The following is a 16,725-nucleotide window of genomic DNA, read 5'->3' on the forward strand; positions in this document are numbered from 1 at the left end:
CCATCCTTGGGCTTTACTGTTGAAGCAGATCTAACGGCGTTGAAGCAGATCTAACGGCACAGTAAAGCCCAAGATGAAGTGTTGAAGCAGATCTAACGGCGTTGAAGCAGATCTAACGGCACAGTAAAGCACAATGATGAAGTGTTGAAGATGATTTTCCTAACAATTCTCAAATTCAAAATGCCACTTCTGCAATGCAGAGTAAATATTTTGTCTATTGTTTTGTTTTAGAAGTTATGTCGAGCTTCATTCACCGAGATCTATTGAAATAACCGTTAAATCACCATTTTCTGGAATAACTACCCTGTTGACCATCTTAGGCTCGGTACTAAAAGATGCTGGGCTGGCTCATGTGGCAGGTAGTTAATGAAATTTATTGACATTGGTCTTAAATGCATACTGGTAGTTAATTTTATTTTTCCAGCCATGTTTTGATTAAAACTAAAACCATAATTAATACTTTTAAAGCAAAGATGGTTACAATCATGTCAGTATTAACAATTTAATATATGCCATATAAATTTATTTATTTTACATTTTCCTGCCACATTTCTAATTTGCTGCATGGTTTCCAATCAAAAGTGTTGACTTCTACATCACACATTCAGAGACATCACTTTAAGTAAATGATTTTTGACAGTTAAAGAGCATCTTCCAGTACAGCTAGTGGAAGTCTCAACTGTTAGAACTAGCCATTTAATGTTAGGGTTAGAGCAGTTCTTCACACAGAAATCTGCTGAAACAAATTATTTTAAACTATTTAATCTCTAGACTCATATTAGTTCATATCTATGGCATCTTGACATATCTATGGTATCCCCATAGCACACAGGACATGTTTATTGCCATACTACCGAGCCACTTCCTTGTACATACACTGATGTACAAAACTAATGTTGATGTATAAGATGAGGGTATTTAATTTTCAAATAAAATTACTTTCATTTTTATTTTACACCACAAAAATGTGCCCAACTCTTCGTGTGCACGTAGAGTTAAAACAATGAAAAATGTCTGAATTCCTTTTGAATTATGGGGACTCTCAGTCTGTTAATAAAATGTTATTACTGTTAGAGTTTAACACTTTTTTTCATGGCAACCCCATCTTGAGTTGACTCCTTGTATCACTGAACTACCTTCTGCATATTTAAAGAAATAGCCAAACAGAAGAACTCCGTCAAGATTTTGTGACAAAAGTATGTTTGCTGGTTTTAATATGAAATTAAACATTTCAGGCCTAGACATCCACTTTATAAAGATGTTTAGTGCACCATGATTTATCATACATAATTGGCCACTAAACATTGTTTATATTTATAATAGTTAGAATTGGGTAGTGGTACTGGCTGTGTCTTGGTTTGAAATATTTAATTTTAACAATTGTTTTTAAAAATGCTTTTTGTTACAAAACATGCCTAAGGCCTTCATTTAAGTATGGTGTTAACATGTGTAAATGTAACATTGAGATATGTTGGTTTGGTGCACTTGTATGGTTTGTATGTTTCATAGAAAAACTACTGGAGGACATAGCTGAAACTTATTTTTATATATGATATGTGTATTAATTTGTAACTTTGACAGTTTGATATTTCATATTAAAAAACAATTAGACGTTCTTACCTTATTTTAGATTTTAATTACTGATTTTTATCTTTCTACATTTTATTAAAAGTTTCCTATAAAGTTGTATAATGCTGTGAATTTTATCTTTATTTTCATTCAGTAAAGATCACAAGCAGTTCATTGTGTGTATGATCAGAGGTATATAGCTGTACCAAACCTTTTTCAAAAGTTTTTAATCTATAGGTTTCATAATATAAGTAATAAATTTTAAAGCCATTTTATATATTAATATATATGTATTGTTTTTACCTTTCTTTGACAAGTTTTCTGTGCTTGTTCAAGAATGCCAATAAGGGCTAACTTTAACGTGACCTAACATTGCAGCATTGTTAGTGAAATGAAACACGGTTGATTGGATAAAATAATTAAGTCCACCTCGTGTTGCTACATAAAAAACACATTTCCTATCATACTGTAAGAACATAACGTGTGTGAATAATATTATGACATAGTATCTAATTTATTATTTAATATTATACAGTGAACCGACTGTCTTGTGATTGTTAGATTTCGTTTCTTTTATTTACATTTTATTGTATTTTATATGCGCATCACCATTACAAGAGGCCTAACTGTATTTGGTTTGCCGACCCAAGCTGTAGTCCAAAGCAGAGGGTATGGCCAATCGAGGAATGTATTAGGCCTCTAAAGTGCAGATTGTATTTACAAGTGGTAAACACTAGAATTGTTATAGTAAGGTTTTTATCTTCTAAATACAATGATTGAGTTATCTAATTTAGGTAACTTTTGTCTAAGTTAAGTCTTAAAAATTCCAAAAGCTTTACTAATTTATGCAATTGTTCCTTGAGTTCTCAAAGACCCATCCCAAAATTGCATAATAAAACTGTTACAGAAACATAACCTTCATTAATGGTAGTTTAGTGTGGAATCAGTCAAGCCATTTCTTAGCATTGAGGAATTATTTCTTTTTCATTTAGATCCAGATCTAGATCTCCAGTTGAACAAAAGGAAAGAGGAAGTAGGGATGGTTCTAGAGGTGGCCGTGGGCGTTACGATAACAGAAATTCAAGGGGTCAAAATAATCATCGTGTATATGTTGCAAACATACCCTATGAGTCTAAGTGGACAGAAATTAAAGATCTTTTCAGAAAGGAAGGTACAGTATTTTGTTTGTAAATTATTAACTTGTTCAAAGATTGGATATGTCTTGTTTTATACACAGGAAGGAAGGTACAGTACTTTGTTTGTAAATTATTAACTTGTTCAAAGATTTGATATGTCTTGTTTTATACACAGGAAGGAAGGTACAGTACTTTGTTTGTAGATTATTAACTTGTTCAAAGATTGAATATGTCTTGTTTTATACACAGGAAGGAAGGTACAGTATTTTGTTTGTAAATTATTAACTTGTTCAAAGATTGGATATGTCTAGCTTTATACACATGAAGGAAGGTACAGTACTTTGTTTGTAAATTATTAACTTGTTCAAAGATTGGATATGTCTAGTTTTATACACAGGAAGGAAGGTACAGTATTTTGTTTGTAAATTGTTAACTTGTTCAAAGATTGGATATGTCTAGTTTTATACACAGGAAGGAAGGTACAGTATTTTGTTTGTAAATTATTAACTTGTTCAAAGATTGGATATGTCTAGTTTTATACACAGGAAGGAATGTACAGTATTTTGTATAATTGTCAAAAGAAACAGTTATGTTCTAATCTATGATTAAATTTGTACTTTTTAAACTTTTTTTTTGTTATAGTACATTTGTCAAAAAAAGCAATCCAATTAAATGATCAGCTATTTCCTAGTGCAGTATCATTCCTATAGGCCTGAATGTAGCAAGTTTGGAGATTTGAAAACATCTTAAGTGACAGCTAACAAGCTGGAATTTCATCATTAAATTTTTTTTCATTCAAGATATAGATTATAGTAAATTCTTCATTGTTATGAAATTTAGTTGAATGGAGCTATTGTAGAAACAAAAGTATTGAGGATATCTCGATAGTCTTTGCCCACCTTTCATCTTCAAAGACTTCATTTAATATTTAATTTCATATTTTTAAAATCTGTCAAATTATTTTATGAGTACACTATAGAGATATTCAGACTTCCTTTGAACAGTTGTGTACATGTACAAGTATTACAAAATGAAAGTTTGGTTGACACAAAGAAAGCCCTATTACCTCCATTTCACATAAAACTGGGCTTGATGAAGCAGTTTCTAAAGGCGTTGGATAAAGATGACAACTGTTTCAAGTATTTATATCGGCATTTCCAAGCTCTTTCAGAAGTGAAACTTATAGAAGGTATTTTTGTTGGGCCTCAGATTAGGAAATTGACTTCGGATGAACAGTTCAAAAGGACAATGAGGAAAGTTGAAAAAGAAGCGTGGATTTCCTTTAAAGATGTTATTGACCCAAATTATGAAAATATTGTCAATAACATACTCAATAAATTCAAAGAGTTGGGTTGTAATATGAGCTTGAAAGTTCATTTCTTACACTCACATGTTGACTATTTCCCTGAAAATCTCGGTGTCGTCAGTGAAGAACAAGGGGAAAGGTTTCATCAAGACATCAGGGAAATGGAGAGAAGGTATCTGGGAAGGTTGAACATCAACATGATGGCTAATTACTGCTGGTCATTGAAAAGAGATGCTCCAGACTCAATACATAGAAGAAAGACCACAACATGTTTGAAGACTAAAAGATGTAGATTTCACAAAAAGAATCGGGGTGAATGAGGATGCATATTCATTTTAACTTCAATGTTCTTCCCTTTTCTGCAGTTTGTTTGTATATTTGTTAACAAACATAATAATTTGATCTAATTAAGAGCTGTTTTTTCTTCCCGATTTTGTAAAAAAAATCCTTACATGATAGAAAAAAAAATGAATATTATTTTCAAAAACTGTGTAGCTGAATTATAGAAAATCTATTATTAAAACCAAAATAACTTTTATGAAGTTTATATTTCAGGCCTGTGTAATCTAGATGTCCAAGTTTAAAATTTTATTTTGTTATTACAAGTTTTATTCACTTTTTTTTATGAAGTGGATGTACTGTTCTAATTGGTTAATGAGCAAGTTGAATAATTAATTAGCAAGTACCCTTAGTTACCCAGCTCTATTTATTTCTGTACATGATGCTAAGTTTAAAAAATGTTTGTTCATACCCATATTTTTCTTTTAGTTGGTGAAGTAAATTATGTAGAGCTGTTTCAAGATGAAAGTGGAAAGTTTAGAGGCTGTGGGTAAGCATTATCTTAATGTTTAATGCTATTTAATATATGCTAGTCTGATATTGTTCATAAAAACAGCCAATTTCAATTTTATAATAGCATTTTGAAGATCTTTCAAAATGCCACACTAATTAACCATTTTGTGATGGGCTCAATATAATATACACAAATTTGTATACACGTCAAGTATTTATGCTATAACTTTTATTCCAGTAAGTGTATCTTCACAAAATTTGGTAGACTTTTAGTTAAAGATTACAAATCTTTTGTCTAAACATTTGTGTTTTCATGTTATAATCTGTAGTCATTCAAGAATGAAAAAACAAATTTATTTCCTAATTTTTTTTGGTGGTTAAGAGGATGGTCAAATTGACAGATCCCATAGAGTTAGTGTAGAGAAAATAACAGAAAAAATATAAAGCTTTTACTGAAAACAAGTGTTTGAAACGTATTTAGGACGTTTTATAGATTACACAAATAATATTTGAGATTTTTGGGACGAACAATAGTTTTTTTTAGTATAACATGAAAATCACCTCACACTTGGACTGGTAACAAAACAGACTTGATGTTTTCCCAAACAAATTTATAATAAAAATACTTCATTAAAAAATCAGATTTTTTGTGTACGAAGAGATAATTGTTTGCTTTACTTCTTTATTTACTGTTCTATGTTTTAAGAAAAACAAGTTTAAGAACTTGTTTGTAAAAAGTATTAATGTATAATAATTGAAATATGGCTGTATTTTACAAAATACTAGTCTACTAAAACACAGCCAAGATAGGTCACCTTGTAAAGACTAAAGGTCAGTTTTATATTATTTGATATGGTATCGCGAGTGCACGTGCACCGCATCATTGTAACCTCTGTATTGTTAGCCAGGCATGGCTGAAAGGTCAATATAATAAATATATAATGTTATGAAATTTAAGCTATTTATTTCAGCCATTTTGCCATGTTATTGTCTCATTCTTTTCACACAACATTTCAATGGGATAAGGAAAGTGGGATCAAAATTTTATATTTTTTAAACCCAAATACAGCATAGTTACTACACTTGAGAAATTATAGTGGAATTCCATCGTATCAATATAGTAACTTAGGATTTTCTTGGTTATTTAAAATTTACATATAAAACCTAAGAAGAAAAATTCTTTTCACATTCTAAACATCGGAAATTTCATAAGGCTTAGCAACCTACGAGTACGAAGGTCATAACTAGAACCACTAGAGGGACATTCTGAGGTTTTTATTGGTTATTTACATGTCATATATAGAAAGTGTATATAAGGGGTCATTTCCAAAAATGGAAAGAAGTGGGTGGGGGCCCACTGTGTTTGCAAAATTCAGTACATGAGAGATATCTTAGCAAATAGAAAAGATAAGAGGTTCTTATTTTTATATTCTAGCTTGTCAATATTGGTAGTCTGAGTTCCTAATTCGTACAAAACTATAAAATTTGTACTTGGATATCGCAGACATCTAATTTGAACTAATGCTGCATTCAACATACCATGTGACACACGAAAATCAATGTTTAGCTGTGTTTTTTAATATCTACTTTTAAATTAAGAAATTAACATATAATACTAAAATTTGAATTATCTACAATTTGATACCGAACCTATTGACATAAATTCAGAAAATAGTAGTTCAATAAAATTTTGAATGCAAGTCAACAAATGTGATGGCATGGCCTTTGACACACGATTTGTCATGGTGGGGTTAAGTTGCAATAAATGTTTTTTTTTTATATTTTGTAATGACAGAAAAATTACTAAACATATCCTTATACTCAGTTTCCTGACTTACATGCTGTAACTGTATTGTTTATTATACTATTCTCTAGTGTTAATTAATTATGAGTTAAGCTTAATAATTTCTTTTGTCATAGGTGACTGTTACCCTATAATGAAACTCTGAAGGCAGTTAAATTAATAGCTTAATGCCAGACATATATCAGTATCTTGTGATGAAGTAGCTGAGACATAAATTAATCTGTGCCTACTAGTTGCAAGTTGTTTGAAACTTACACAAAATATAGGTTATCAGTTTTTAACGCTTTCCACGGGTCAAAATGACCAACCATGTGACCACTTTGTACTTGTTATAGTTTTGAAACTCTGAAGGCAGTTAAACTAATATCTTAATGCCAGACATATATCAGTATCTTGTGATGAAGTAGCTGAGACATAAATTAATCTGTGCCTACTCGTTGCACGTTGTTTGAAACTTACACAAAATATAGGTTATCAGTTTTTAACGCTTTCCACGGGTCAAAATGACCAACCATGTGACCACTTTGTACTTGTTATAGTTTTGATACTACTAACTTCTAATATAGTACATGTATCTTCACAAAACTTGGCAGACTTTCAGTAAACATTACAAGTCTTTTACATACAAAAAATTATATTTTTTTAGATAAGTATTTTTAATAAAGAATTGTCCATGGAATATATCGATTTTATTAGTCTAAGTAAAAGTGATTTTCATGTTAAGATTGAAAATACTTCTATTCATCTCAAAAATCTTAAATTTCATTTGCATATTTTCTAAAACCTTCTAAATACAGTAAATAATTATATTTTACATGCTGGGTTTTTCTGCCTTAACAATAAATATATGGTGTTAGTTGATTTGACAGACTTCATAACCATCAAAATTACCTTTTCTTTTGTTCTAGAATTACTGCAAGTATCAATAGGAAAGCACGAACATTTGTTCTAAATAGCTTAATTCTCGTGACACTATACATCTATTTATATTTATTAATTTTTTGTTATATTGAGCTTTGAACTGTGTCTGACTAGAAATATCCTGCCACACATGCAGCTCGTGTTACTGTATCAAATACACGAGCTGCTCGCTAGTATACCTCATGAAGATTTTTATTTATTTTTTTATCATACGTAATAAGTTTCTATTTTTTTACATTTTAATTACTTTTATAATAATAAATAAAGAAAACAAGTGAAAAATAAAAACCTCGTAATTAAATATCAAACACTATTTTCAGCAAAGTTTTATATTTTATCTGTCATTTTCTCTACTGTAACATTATACTCAATTCTCCATATTGTAAGACAAGTTATCAAAGTATAACTAAAATAAAGGTAGCAAAGTGCACAATAAAATGTGCAGTATTGATCAATCACAAAGTTTCAAAGGACATATGGTCCGAGTTTATACTTCTCACCTTTTTATACTTATTTTCTGTAGTAATTTTATTGTTAGGAGCTGACTTAGAAGAAACAAAATGAATAGTACTGTCTTTTTTTTTCAGTATGGATCACTAAGTTTCAAAGTAATATTCCTGAGAGTTTCTTCTAATTGTTTCACATCTATTTCGTATGTTTGTTCTACCGTTATTGGATATAAAGCAGTGCTCATTACTTAGTTTGACAGCATCGATATCAAATAAGCTGATGCAGTGCAATTCCCAGAACTTTCCCTGCTTTGAAAACACAGTGGGGTAGGATTTATCAACTTCTTGACAGTATAATGGTTTCAAGGATAGTATTATATAATGTTTATGTTATGCCTATGTAGAAAGTCTGAGCTGATCCAATAAGTTGATAATTGGATATTTCCTACAGTGTCTGTTCGAATCGAGGCACCAAGAACGTTGTGGGGTAGAATTTATCGGCTTCTTTACAGCAGTGATTGCAACAAGAATTGTCTAGAGTACTTTATAAAAGTGAAATAAAATATTTATGATATGGCTCTGTACAAGGTTGTATCTGATTCAACAAACTTGTTACATTAACCTCCTGGGTGGTGGTAGTATAGATGTAAAAGTGTGTAGTGCTTATGAACATTTTGTTTCTAATATAACCATGCGTAGTTTCCAGTAATATAAATACGGCCCCTTTTTGGTTGAGCTAGTATTTTTAGCTTTCTTGCTTATCACTTTAGGACCAAATTATCCAGTGTTTATTTCTTGTTTGAATGTACAATTATATGTTCTACAGCTTCTCTATATTAAAACAAGGTACAAATCTCATGTATACCAGTATTTTGTAAAGTACAGTAACATAGTGGTTACCATACATTACATAGAAAAGGCCTGTAGTTGGTCAATACTACAAACATATTTTTAAGTTTTTGTATATAAAATAAATGCTTATAAACCTCTGGCTATCAATTTTTTTTGACAATGCTCCTGTAAAAAAATAAGAATAATAGTTATAAAAAATATTTTCTATTTTAACTAAGACAAAAGTTGTTGTTAGATGTTTCCGATCAGTTTTTTGTGTAATATGGAATTAGGATTTGATTGTTCTTTGTTTTATTTAAAATTATATTTTGCTGTGTTTTTGTTGTATTATTTTTCTGTCATGCATAATTTGGTCTACTTAGTTTCAATAGTTGATTTATGTTTATAATTTACTATGCCTATTGGTACATATTCTTATACAAGTTTATTTTCCTTTTATTATAGAGTTGTGGAGATGAAAGACAATGCCTCAGTCCAAAAAGCAATTGATACCTTACATAAATATGAATACAGAGGGAGAACGTTAGTTGTTAAAGAGGTGATTCATCATGACTAATTACAATAGGGTTAAACAGGTTCATCTTGGCTAATCACAATAGGGTTAAAAGGGTTCATCTTGGCTAATCACAATAGGGTTAAACAGGTTCATCTCGGCTAATCACAATAGGGTTAGACAGGTTCATCATGGTTAATAACAACAGGGTTAAACAGGTTCATCATAGTTAATAACAACAGGGTTAAACAGGTTCATCATGGTTAATAACAACAGGGTTAAACAGGTTCATCATGGTTAATAACAATAGGGTTAAACAGGTTCATCATGGATAAGCGTACTTTTGTTTAACCCTGTTGTAATTAGTCATGATGAATCTGTTTAACCCTATTGTTATTATTGAGCACCTGTTTAACCCTATTGTTATTAGTGAGCACCTGTTGGGTGTAGTACACACCTACATATGTCAAATATTTCTATTTCAACACAGGTTTTAGCTCAAAAATAGTTTAGAATTCATGTTGTCATTTTGTAACATTTATTTATTATAATTCATTAAAAAAAAATATAATATTAAAATTTGCATTTTTGCACAGTTTTAAGGATCCATGTGGGGTATACAGTTAATATTCTACTTTTTTCTGTCCATTTCTAAGTATTGATTTGCATTACCTAAAAACCTTATCATCCCTTGAGAATATGCCTGGCTGTGTTTTGTTTCTGAAGTTTTATTATTAAAGTCCTTCCCACCCATTTTATGATGTTACAGCAGGTGGTCTAAACAATCATTAATGAAGCACAGTTTAAATACTATTGGATAGAGCAGTTTATGAGTAAATGAAACTCCTTCAGAGATGAACACAGGAATCTCGTGGGAAGTTTAGAAGACTTAGAAACAAACCCTTACTGTACTGTAATTATGGAAAAGAAACACATGAGCGTAAGGGATCTTACTGACAACCACACCCTATTTTGTGATAAACCTTCCTTGAGTCACTTGACCTTGAGATGGTTAAGGTGATAATAAGAACAAAGCACGGATTACAATAAACGGTGTTTTTCCTATGTATTTTTATACATTTGGTCAGGACTTAGTAATTCTGATAACATCATCACAATAAGAGGCATCCAGTGTATAATGAATATTATTGTGCTTACTTATAATATATTATGTTTTTGTTAGGACTTTGAAGTAGAAAGAGACAAACATGGTAGGCCTATTACTAGAAGCAGCAGAGAACGTGGGATTTCTATGAATAACAGCTTTGGAGGAGGTGTTATGGGAAGTGGTTCATCCAGTCAGTACAACACCTACGGACTTAGTCCTCAGTTTCTAGAATCTTTAGGAATTCAAGGACCACTAACCTGTAAAGTGTTTGTTGCTAATGTAAGTACTTTAAAAATACCTAATTCGTGGTTTTCCAAACCTTTTAGAATCTCTTATAACTAAAAACCCTGGAAAAGCAATGTTCTAAATACATTAACACTTTTACTACAGGTGGGTGGATTCCACCCAGCCTTTATCCACTCCATGTAATCATAAAGCAGTTATACTGTAACTTTGTAAAATTTAAATGTATCTTCACAAAATTTAGCAGATTATCGGTAAACATTACATGGCTTTTATACACAAGACATCAGCTTTTTTAACTTATGTTTTACGGTTTTTTTAAATTAATGATTTACATATGCATTTTTTCTTTTTGAATGTTGAACATCCAACGTGCAATGTGATTTTGATTTTAAGATAATAAATACTTTCCTTCATCTGAAGATTGTCAAATTTCATTTATATAATCTGTAAAACCTTGTGTTATTTTCTAAACCTTAACTCTGTACAAGGTTGGTTGATCTGACTGACATCATAACCACTATAAAAACTTTTTATTTCTAGGATGACTGCAAATTGTAACAGGGAACCAAAATTGTTTATTCTAAATAGCTTAAAGCTTGTAACAGTACATATCTATTTATACTTATTAATTATTTGTTTTATTGACTTTTGAACTTCATCTAACTAATAATCCCACCATGCAAGTTGTAAATCACGTGGCTCTTATGCAGCTCCTGTTATCTTATTTAATAGCATAAAACTGGCCTACAATATACAGATTTCTTCTTAGTTTTAGTACTAGTTTACCAGTATTTTGTACATTGTTACTATTTACAAATAAATTTCTTAAATTCCAATTTTTTCCTTAAAGCTTAGAATAATAACTATTTAGAGAACTAACCTCTACTAGTTACAATATTAGTTTTTTTTTGTTACTTGTATGTCGTGCTTGCTAAGCCTCATCAAATTTGGCATGTGGAAGTTGTAAAAAATCATTTCTGTAGCTCCTATGTGTGCATTTTGTGATTACAAAAGTATAAATTACTATACCGATACCACAAAAATCAAAGGTATTATAGATACATTAAAAACGTATATGTTTGTTGTAGCTCGACTACAAGGTGGACAGTAAGAAATTAGAAGAAGTTTTTAAGTTATCGGGAAAAGTTGTTAACATAGATTTGAAGACAGATGAAGAAGGCAACAGTAAAGGTCATGGTACTGTTACATTTGACCACCCAGTGGAAGCTGTTCAAGCTATTTGTATCCTTTCTGTCTTTGATTTCTAGCCATTGTTATTCAGCATCTACTTGTATAAAGTAGATGTAAAGACAAAAAAGTTAAGTTTTTTAAAATTAATAAAAATAAAATTTGTATTGCAAGAAAGATGAAAATTGTTTAAATTTATTGATGGTGAGATTGTGTAGTGAGAAATGTTAATATTTTTGTGACACAGTAAAAAAAATGCATCTAAATCCTAAAGTGATTTTTCAAGGCCATTATAAAAGCAACGCACATTAATTTTACTTGAAATGTTTTGAGTATAATACTCTGTTAGAAATATAAACTGTTTCTCGTGAAAAACAATAGTTTTTAACGTTCACTGCCTCTTAAACACTAAATTGTTTGCAAATATTCACATTGGAGACTTTTTTTCACTTTAGAAAAGGTTGAATTTTATATTGTGTTCAGATCGTGTAATAAATTTGTCTATAAAGTTTAATTCTTGACTCGGTTTACAGCAATGTTTAATGGTCAGAAATTATTTGCTCGAACAATGAGTGTTCGAATGGTAAGTTTGCCTTTATTTTATGATTTTTAAAAGATTTATTACTTTGACTTATTTTATGCACTTCTTTTAGTTTACTAAATTTGTTAAACTTTTTTTGTAAATAATTTTGATTATTTATGAATTTTGTGCAAAGTACTCACATTTATTTTGTTAATGTTTTTTTTATTTGTCATCAGTAAATTTGGTATATTTCAGGACAAATTTAAAAGTGACGAATCTGATGGACTTCCATCCAAATTACCAAGTAGGTGTAAACATTTTTATTCTTACCAAATATTAGACAGCATATTATTGTGACGTGACACAAAAAGAACTAGCACCAGTACTTAGAACTGAATTATTCAGTTTGTAATCTTACCCAAAATATTGTACGTCGTCAGTATTTCTCTGTCTAAATGTGTTTATTTGAACCCGAGTCATCTACCATGCAGGCACACATTTAACCCAAGTCATCTACCTGTGCCTGCATGGTAGATGACTTGGGTTAAATGTGTGCCTGCATCATTTAACCCAAGTCATCTACCATGCAGGCACACATTTAAAAGATCTCTCTCAGAAAACACACATTATTAGAAATAAATCCTCTCTCATTTGTAACCATATGTTAAATACAAAAGTAGGAATTCTGAAAAATTTTATATTCATTTTTGACAAATTGGCAATTTTAAAATGTAGCAGAAATTTGTTGCTACACCGTATTTCTGAGTTTTTGTGATAAATTTTATGTGTAGTTTTTTTTTTGTCATCATGAAAAATTAGTGATTGTAATTTCCATTATAACTTCCAAAGGAATCTGAGAGGGGTTGATATTCTTGTATCGAGGAAAGTAGATGAGGGGTTGATATTCTTGTATCAATGAAAGTAGATGAGGGGTTGATATTCTTGTATCGAGGAAACTAGATGAGGGGTTGATATTCTTGTATCGAGGAAAGTAGATGAGGGTTTGATATTTTTTAAACTTTTCATTGTATGTTTTATTATTTTTATTTCAGCTGGTCTACAGAGTGTGGGAAAGGGGCTGGGAGCCGGTGGTCAGCCATTGAATTTAAACAGTAAGTATTGTTTTTAGTAATCATCTCGTATGACTAGACACTAGTTATTTTATATAAATAGAAAATTCCTTATTCAGTTAGACCTGTAATGAGATAACAGGGTAGTAAGCTTATTACTGATTATTTGCAGTGTAAGGAACTTCGGTTACAAAATAGTTAAAAATGCAGCTAATATGTTATATGCAGCTTGTCTGGTAAATCATTCCAGCTTTTTCTGGTAAAATAGAAAATAAAAATATAGAAACTGTTTTTTTGGGGGGGAGTTTTTATTCTGTAAATGTGTATTTTAACTGCAGATGTCCCTTTGATCTAAATGTTTATTTTTTAAACGTACATTTTTCTTTCAAGTACTACTATAACCATAATCTTGCTATTTCTTAATACAGCCAGAACTTTTAAAAAAAATCTTTGGGGTTTTGTAAATAAGGTTTTATGTTACATATAATATTCTGTTAGGGTTTTTTTTTCAATAGGAGTAAATTGAAGGTGTGTTAAGGTTCCCTTGACAACATAAAAAATGAAGATTTATCACAAAATTCATACCACTTCTAGAGAATACTCAGTTAAATTTTTTAAGAACTTTTCTTAATTTTAATAAAATATATATTCTTTATAAAAGTTACTACTTTTTTAATGAAACCTACAAAGTGTCATTGTGTCACGTAATGCCTGAGACTTCATCCAGTATTTTTATACACTCAGTTATTTCTGTGTTTCCATCACAGTGGATGTAGCAGTGTTTTATGTATTGATGTTAGGATGTAGTACTAGCTGGCTATCGGTTAGTGAGAATTGAAGAACATTAATATTTATAATGCAAACTAAATATGTTAGAAGCTTTTATACATATTATTACAGTTTTACAAGAATGTGTGACAGTGGTCGTTATAATTTAATCTTTTTTTTGCTGGTCCATAATGTTGTACATCTAACGTTTGAATGAAATTGTGAATTTGAAACTTAAATTTCTCAGCAACTGAAAGAGTTAGCTTCTTGACATACAATGCCATATTAGTTTTCTACTGATAAAGATTAGGGTTAGTTCAAGTAAAGATTGATATAGTATTTCCTCATAAAATTCATATTTATAAGTAGCTGTTCAATTCTGGATTTCTTGCAGAATCTTTTAATGTAGCAAATTTAGGAGCCACGCCTGCTGCTGTTTCTGGTGGATCTTCAGCAATAGGAATAGGTGGCACCACATCTGGTAAGTTAACACTTGTCTTATCCCCACCCCAGGTGAATTAAACTTTTGGGGATATATGTATTAATGATTGGTACCTTATTGATAGTTTTTGAAATACAATTCCACCTTCAAGAACCAGAAAAACATTTGGGGGGGTCTGAGCTTTTGATTGGTTATAAAGCCAAGAATGAGCAAAGCAGGTATATGTAAGGAAGTATTTCCAAAAATGGAAGAAATGGGTGGGGCAACCATGTTTGATTCACTAAATATAGTGATATTTCAGCAAATAGAAAAGATAGTAAGTTTTTATTTCATATTCCAGCTTGTCAATATTGGTAATTTGTAAGAAACTACAGGCTGTATTTGGATATCACAAACCAAAGCTACATTCAACATACCACATGACACACAAAAATCTTTATTTAGAATTTTTTAAAATAAAATAAGAAATTAACTAATGTATAATACTAAAATTTGAAATATAAACTACAACTTGATACCAACGTGATGACATGCCCTTTGACCCCTGACCACAGGAAGACTCCTAGCGAGAGGGTTAAAATAAGAAAATATTGTATTAATGAAAGTGAAAAGGTCTGCTTTCTGCAAAGAAAAAGGGGATAAAATTGTATTATTAGCAGGTATTTCTTGTATTTCTAGTATATTTCTTCTCAAGTGTTAACTGATAAAATTGTATTATTAGCAGGTGTTTCTTGTATTTCTAGTATATTTCCTCTCAAGTGTTAACTGATAAAATTGTATTATTAGCAGGTGTTTCTTGTATTTCTAGTATATTTCTTCTCAAGTGTTAACTGATAAAATTGTATTATTAGCAGGTGTTTCTTGTATTTCTAGTATATTTCTTCTCAAGTGTTAACTGATAAAATTGTATTATTAGCAGGTGTTTCTTGTATTTCTAGTATATTTCTTCTCAAGTGTTAACTGATAAAATTGTATTATTAGCAGGTGTTTCTTGTATTTCTAGTAAATTTCTTCTCAAGTGTTAACTAATTTTACTCAGTTGCCTAAAGTACTTAGTCTGGTAAAATGTTTATTTCAAAGGTTTGTTTTTGTTGGACAATAACAATATGTTAGGTGGACAATATTTTTTTTTCCTTTCCATAAACCATTTTTATATTTTCAGTTTGTTCTTTTTCTATATATAAATGTTTGATTTGTTGTTACAGGTGGTTTAGGAGCAATGGCAGGAGGGGCAACTAATTTGGGAATGGGAATGGGAACTGGTAATATGGGTAATATGAATAATATGAGTAACATGATGGCAAGTAACATGAATGCCATGGCATCTGTAGGTGGAATGGGATTAAACACAGCTATGGGAAATAACATGGGTATGAATACGGGCATGGGTACTGGTTTTAGTGGGAACATGGGTGCTGCTGCAGGACTTGGAATAGGAGGCACTGGGGCCAACATGGGTTTAGCTACCAACACTAACATGATGGCAGCTATGGGAGGTGGGGCATCGGGTATGGGGACAGGAACAGCTCTAGGGCTTGGGACTGGAATGCCCAACACGGGAGGATCTTTTGGAGACATGAACAGAATAGGTTTTAACCAGTCTACACAGAGTTCGGACACCGTCATGGTTGAAAATGTGAGTTAACTTCCTTGTAAGCAGAATTAGTGTTTTCTTTCTTGTAGTATTTATAGAAGTGTCGTTGAAGCTTAGTATGTGAAAGTGCTGTTGTTTATGTCTTCTTGTTTGGTGATGGCAAATCTTTAATAGTTGAATATTTTAAAATAAATGTGAACAGCTACAGAACCCAAATTTATCCTCATATTCAGTTGTGTAGTTTTTGTAATGTTTATTGGTAAAAATGAGTTTAAACATTTTTATTGTTGCCTTAATATTTATATTATTTTGATACGTTGATTGTATGTTCAAAAGTGTAAAGTCAAGAATGTTTTACATTTCTTTTAGTCACTTTTATTAATTTCAACAATACATTTTTAAATAGGTTTTAATCTGTTGCAAATACATTGTCATGTAAAAATTGTTTGTGTATACAGACCTGA

At 30.8% G+C, this 16,725-nt stretch overlaps 1 protein-coding gene across 1 annotated transcript in view; it reads left to right on the forward strand.

The window, feature by feature from the left end:
- The window catches only part of LOC106474680 (myelin expression factor 2-like), a 21,462-nt gene extending 5,135 nt beyond the window's left edge, over positions 1-16,327 (forward strand). The window contains exons 2-11 of the mRNA XM_013935371.2: positions 2,562-2,740; positions 4,780-4,840; positions 9,274-9,367; positions 10,506-10,709; positions 11,765-11,918; positions 12,398-12,447; positions 12,643-12,691; positions 13,440-13,499; positions 14,620-14,706; positions 15,873-16,327. Of these exons, the coding sequence (XP_013790825.2) occupies positions 2,562-2,740; positions 4,780-4,840; positions 9,274-9,367; positions 10,506-10,709; positions 11,765-11,918; positions 12,398-12,447; positions 12,643-12,691; positions 13,440-13,499; positions 14,620-14,706; positions 15,873-16,312 (1,378 nt within the window). The 3' untranslated portion in view covers positions 16,313-16,327. The remainder of the gene's footprint in view (positions 1-2,561; positions 2,741-4,779; positions 4,841-9,273; positions 9,368-10,505; positions 10,710-11,764; positions 11,919-12,397; positions 12,448-12,642; positions 12,692-13,439; positions 13,500-14,619; positions 14,707-15,872) is intronic.
- The last annotated feature ends 398 nt before the right edge of the window (positions 16,328-16,725 follow it).

Source organism: Limulus polyphemus, unplaced genomic scaffold (genome assembly GCF_000517525.1).
Source record: "Limulus polyphemus unplaced genomic scaffold, Limulus_polyphemus-2.1.2 Scaffold7523, whole genome shotgun sequence".
Lineage (NCBI taxonomy): Eukaryota > Metazoa > Arthropoda > Merostomata > Xiphosura > Limulidae > Limulus > Limulus polyphemus.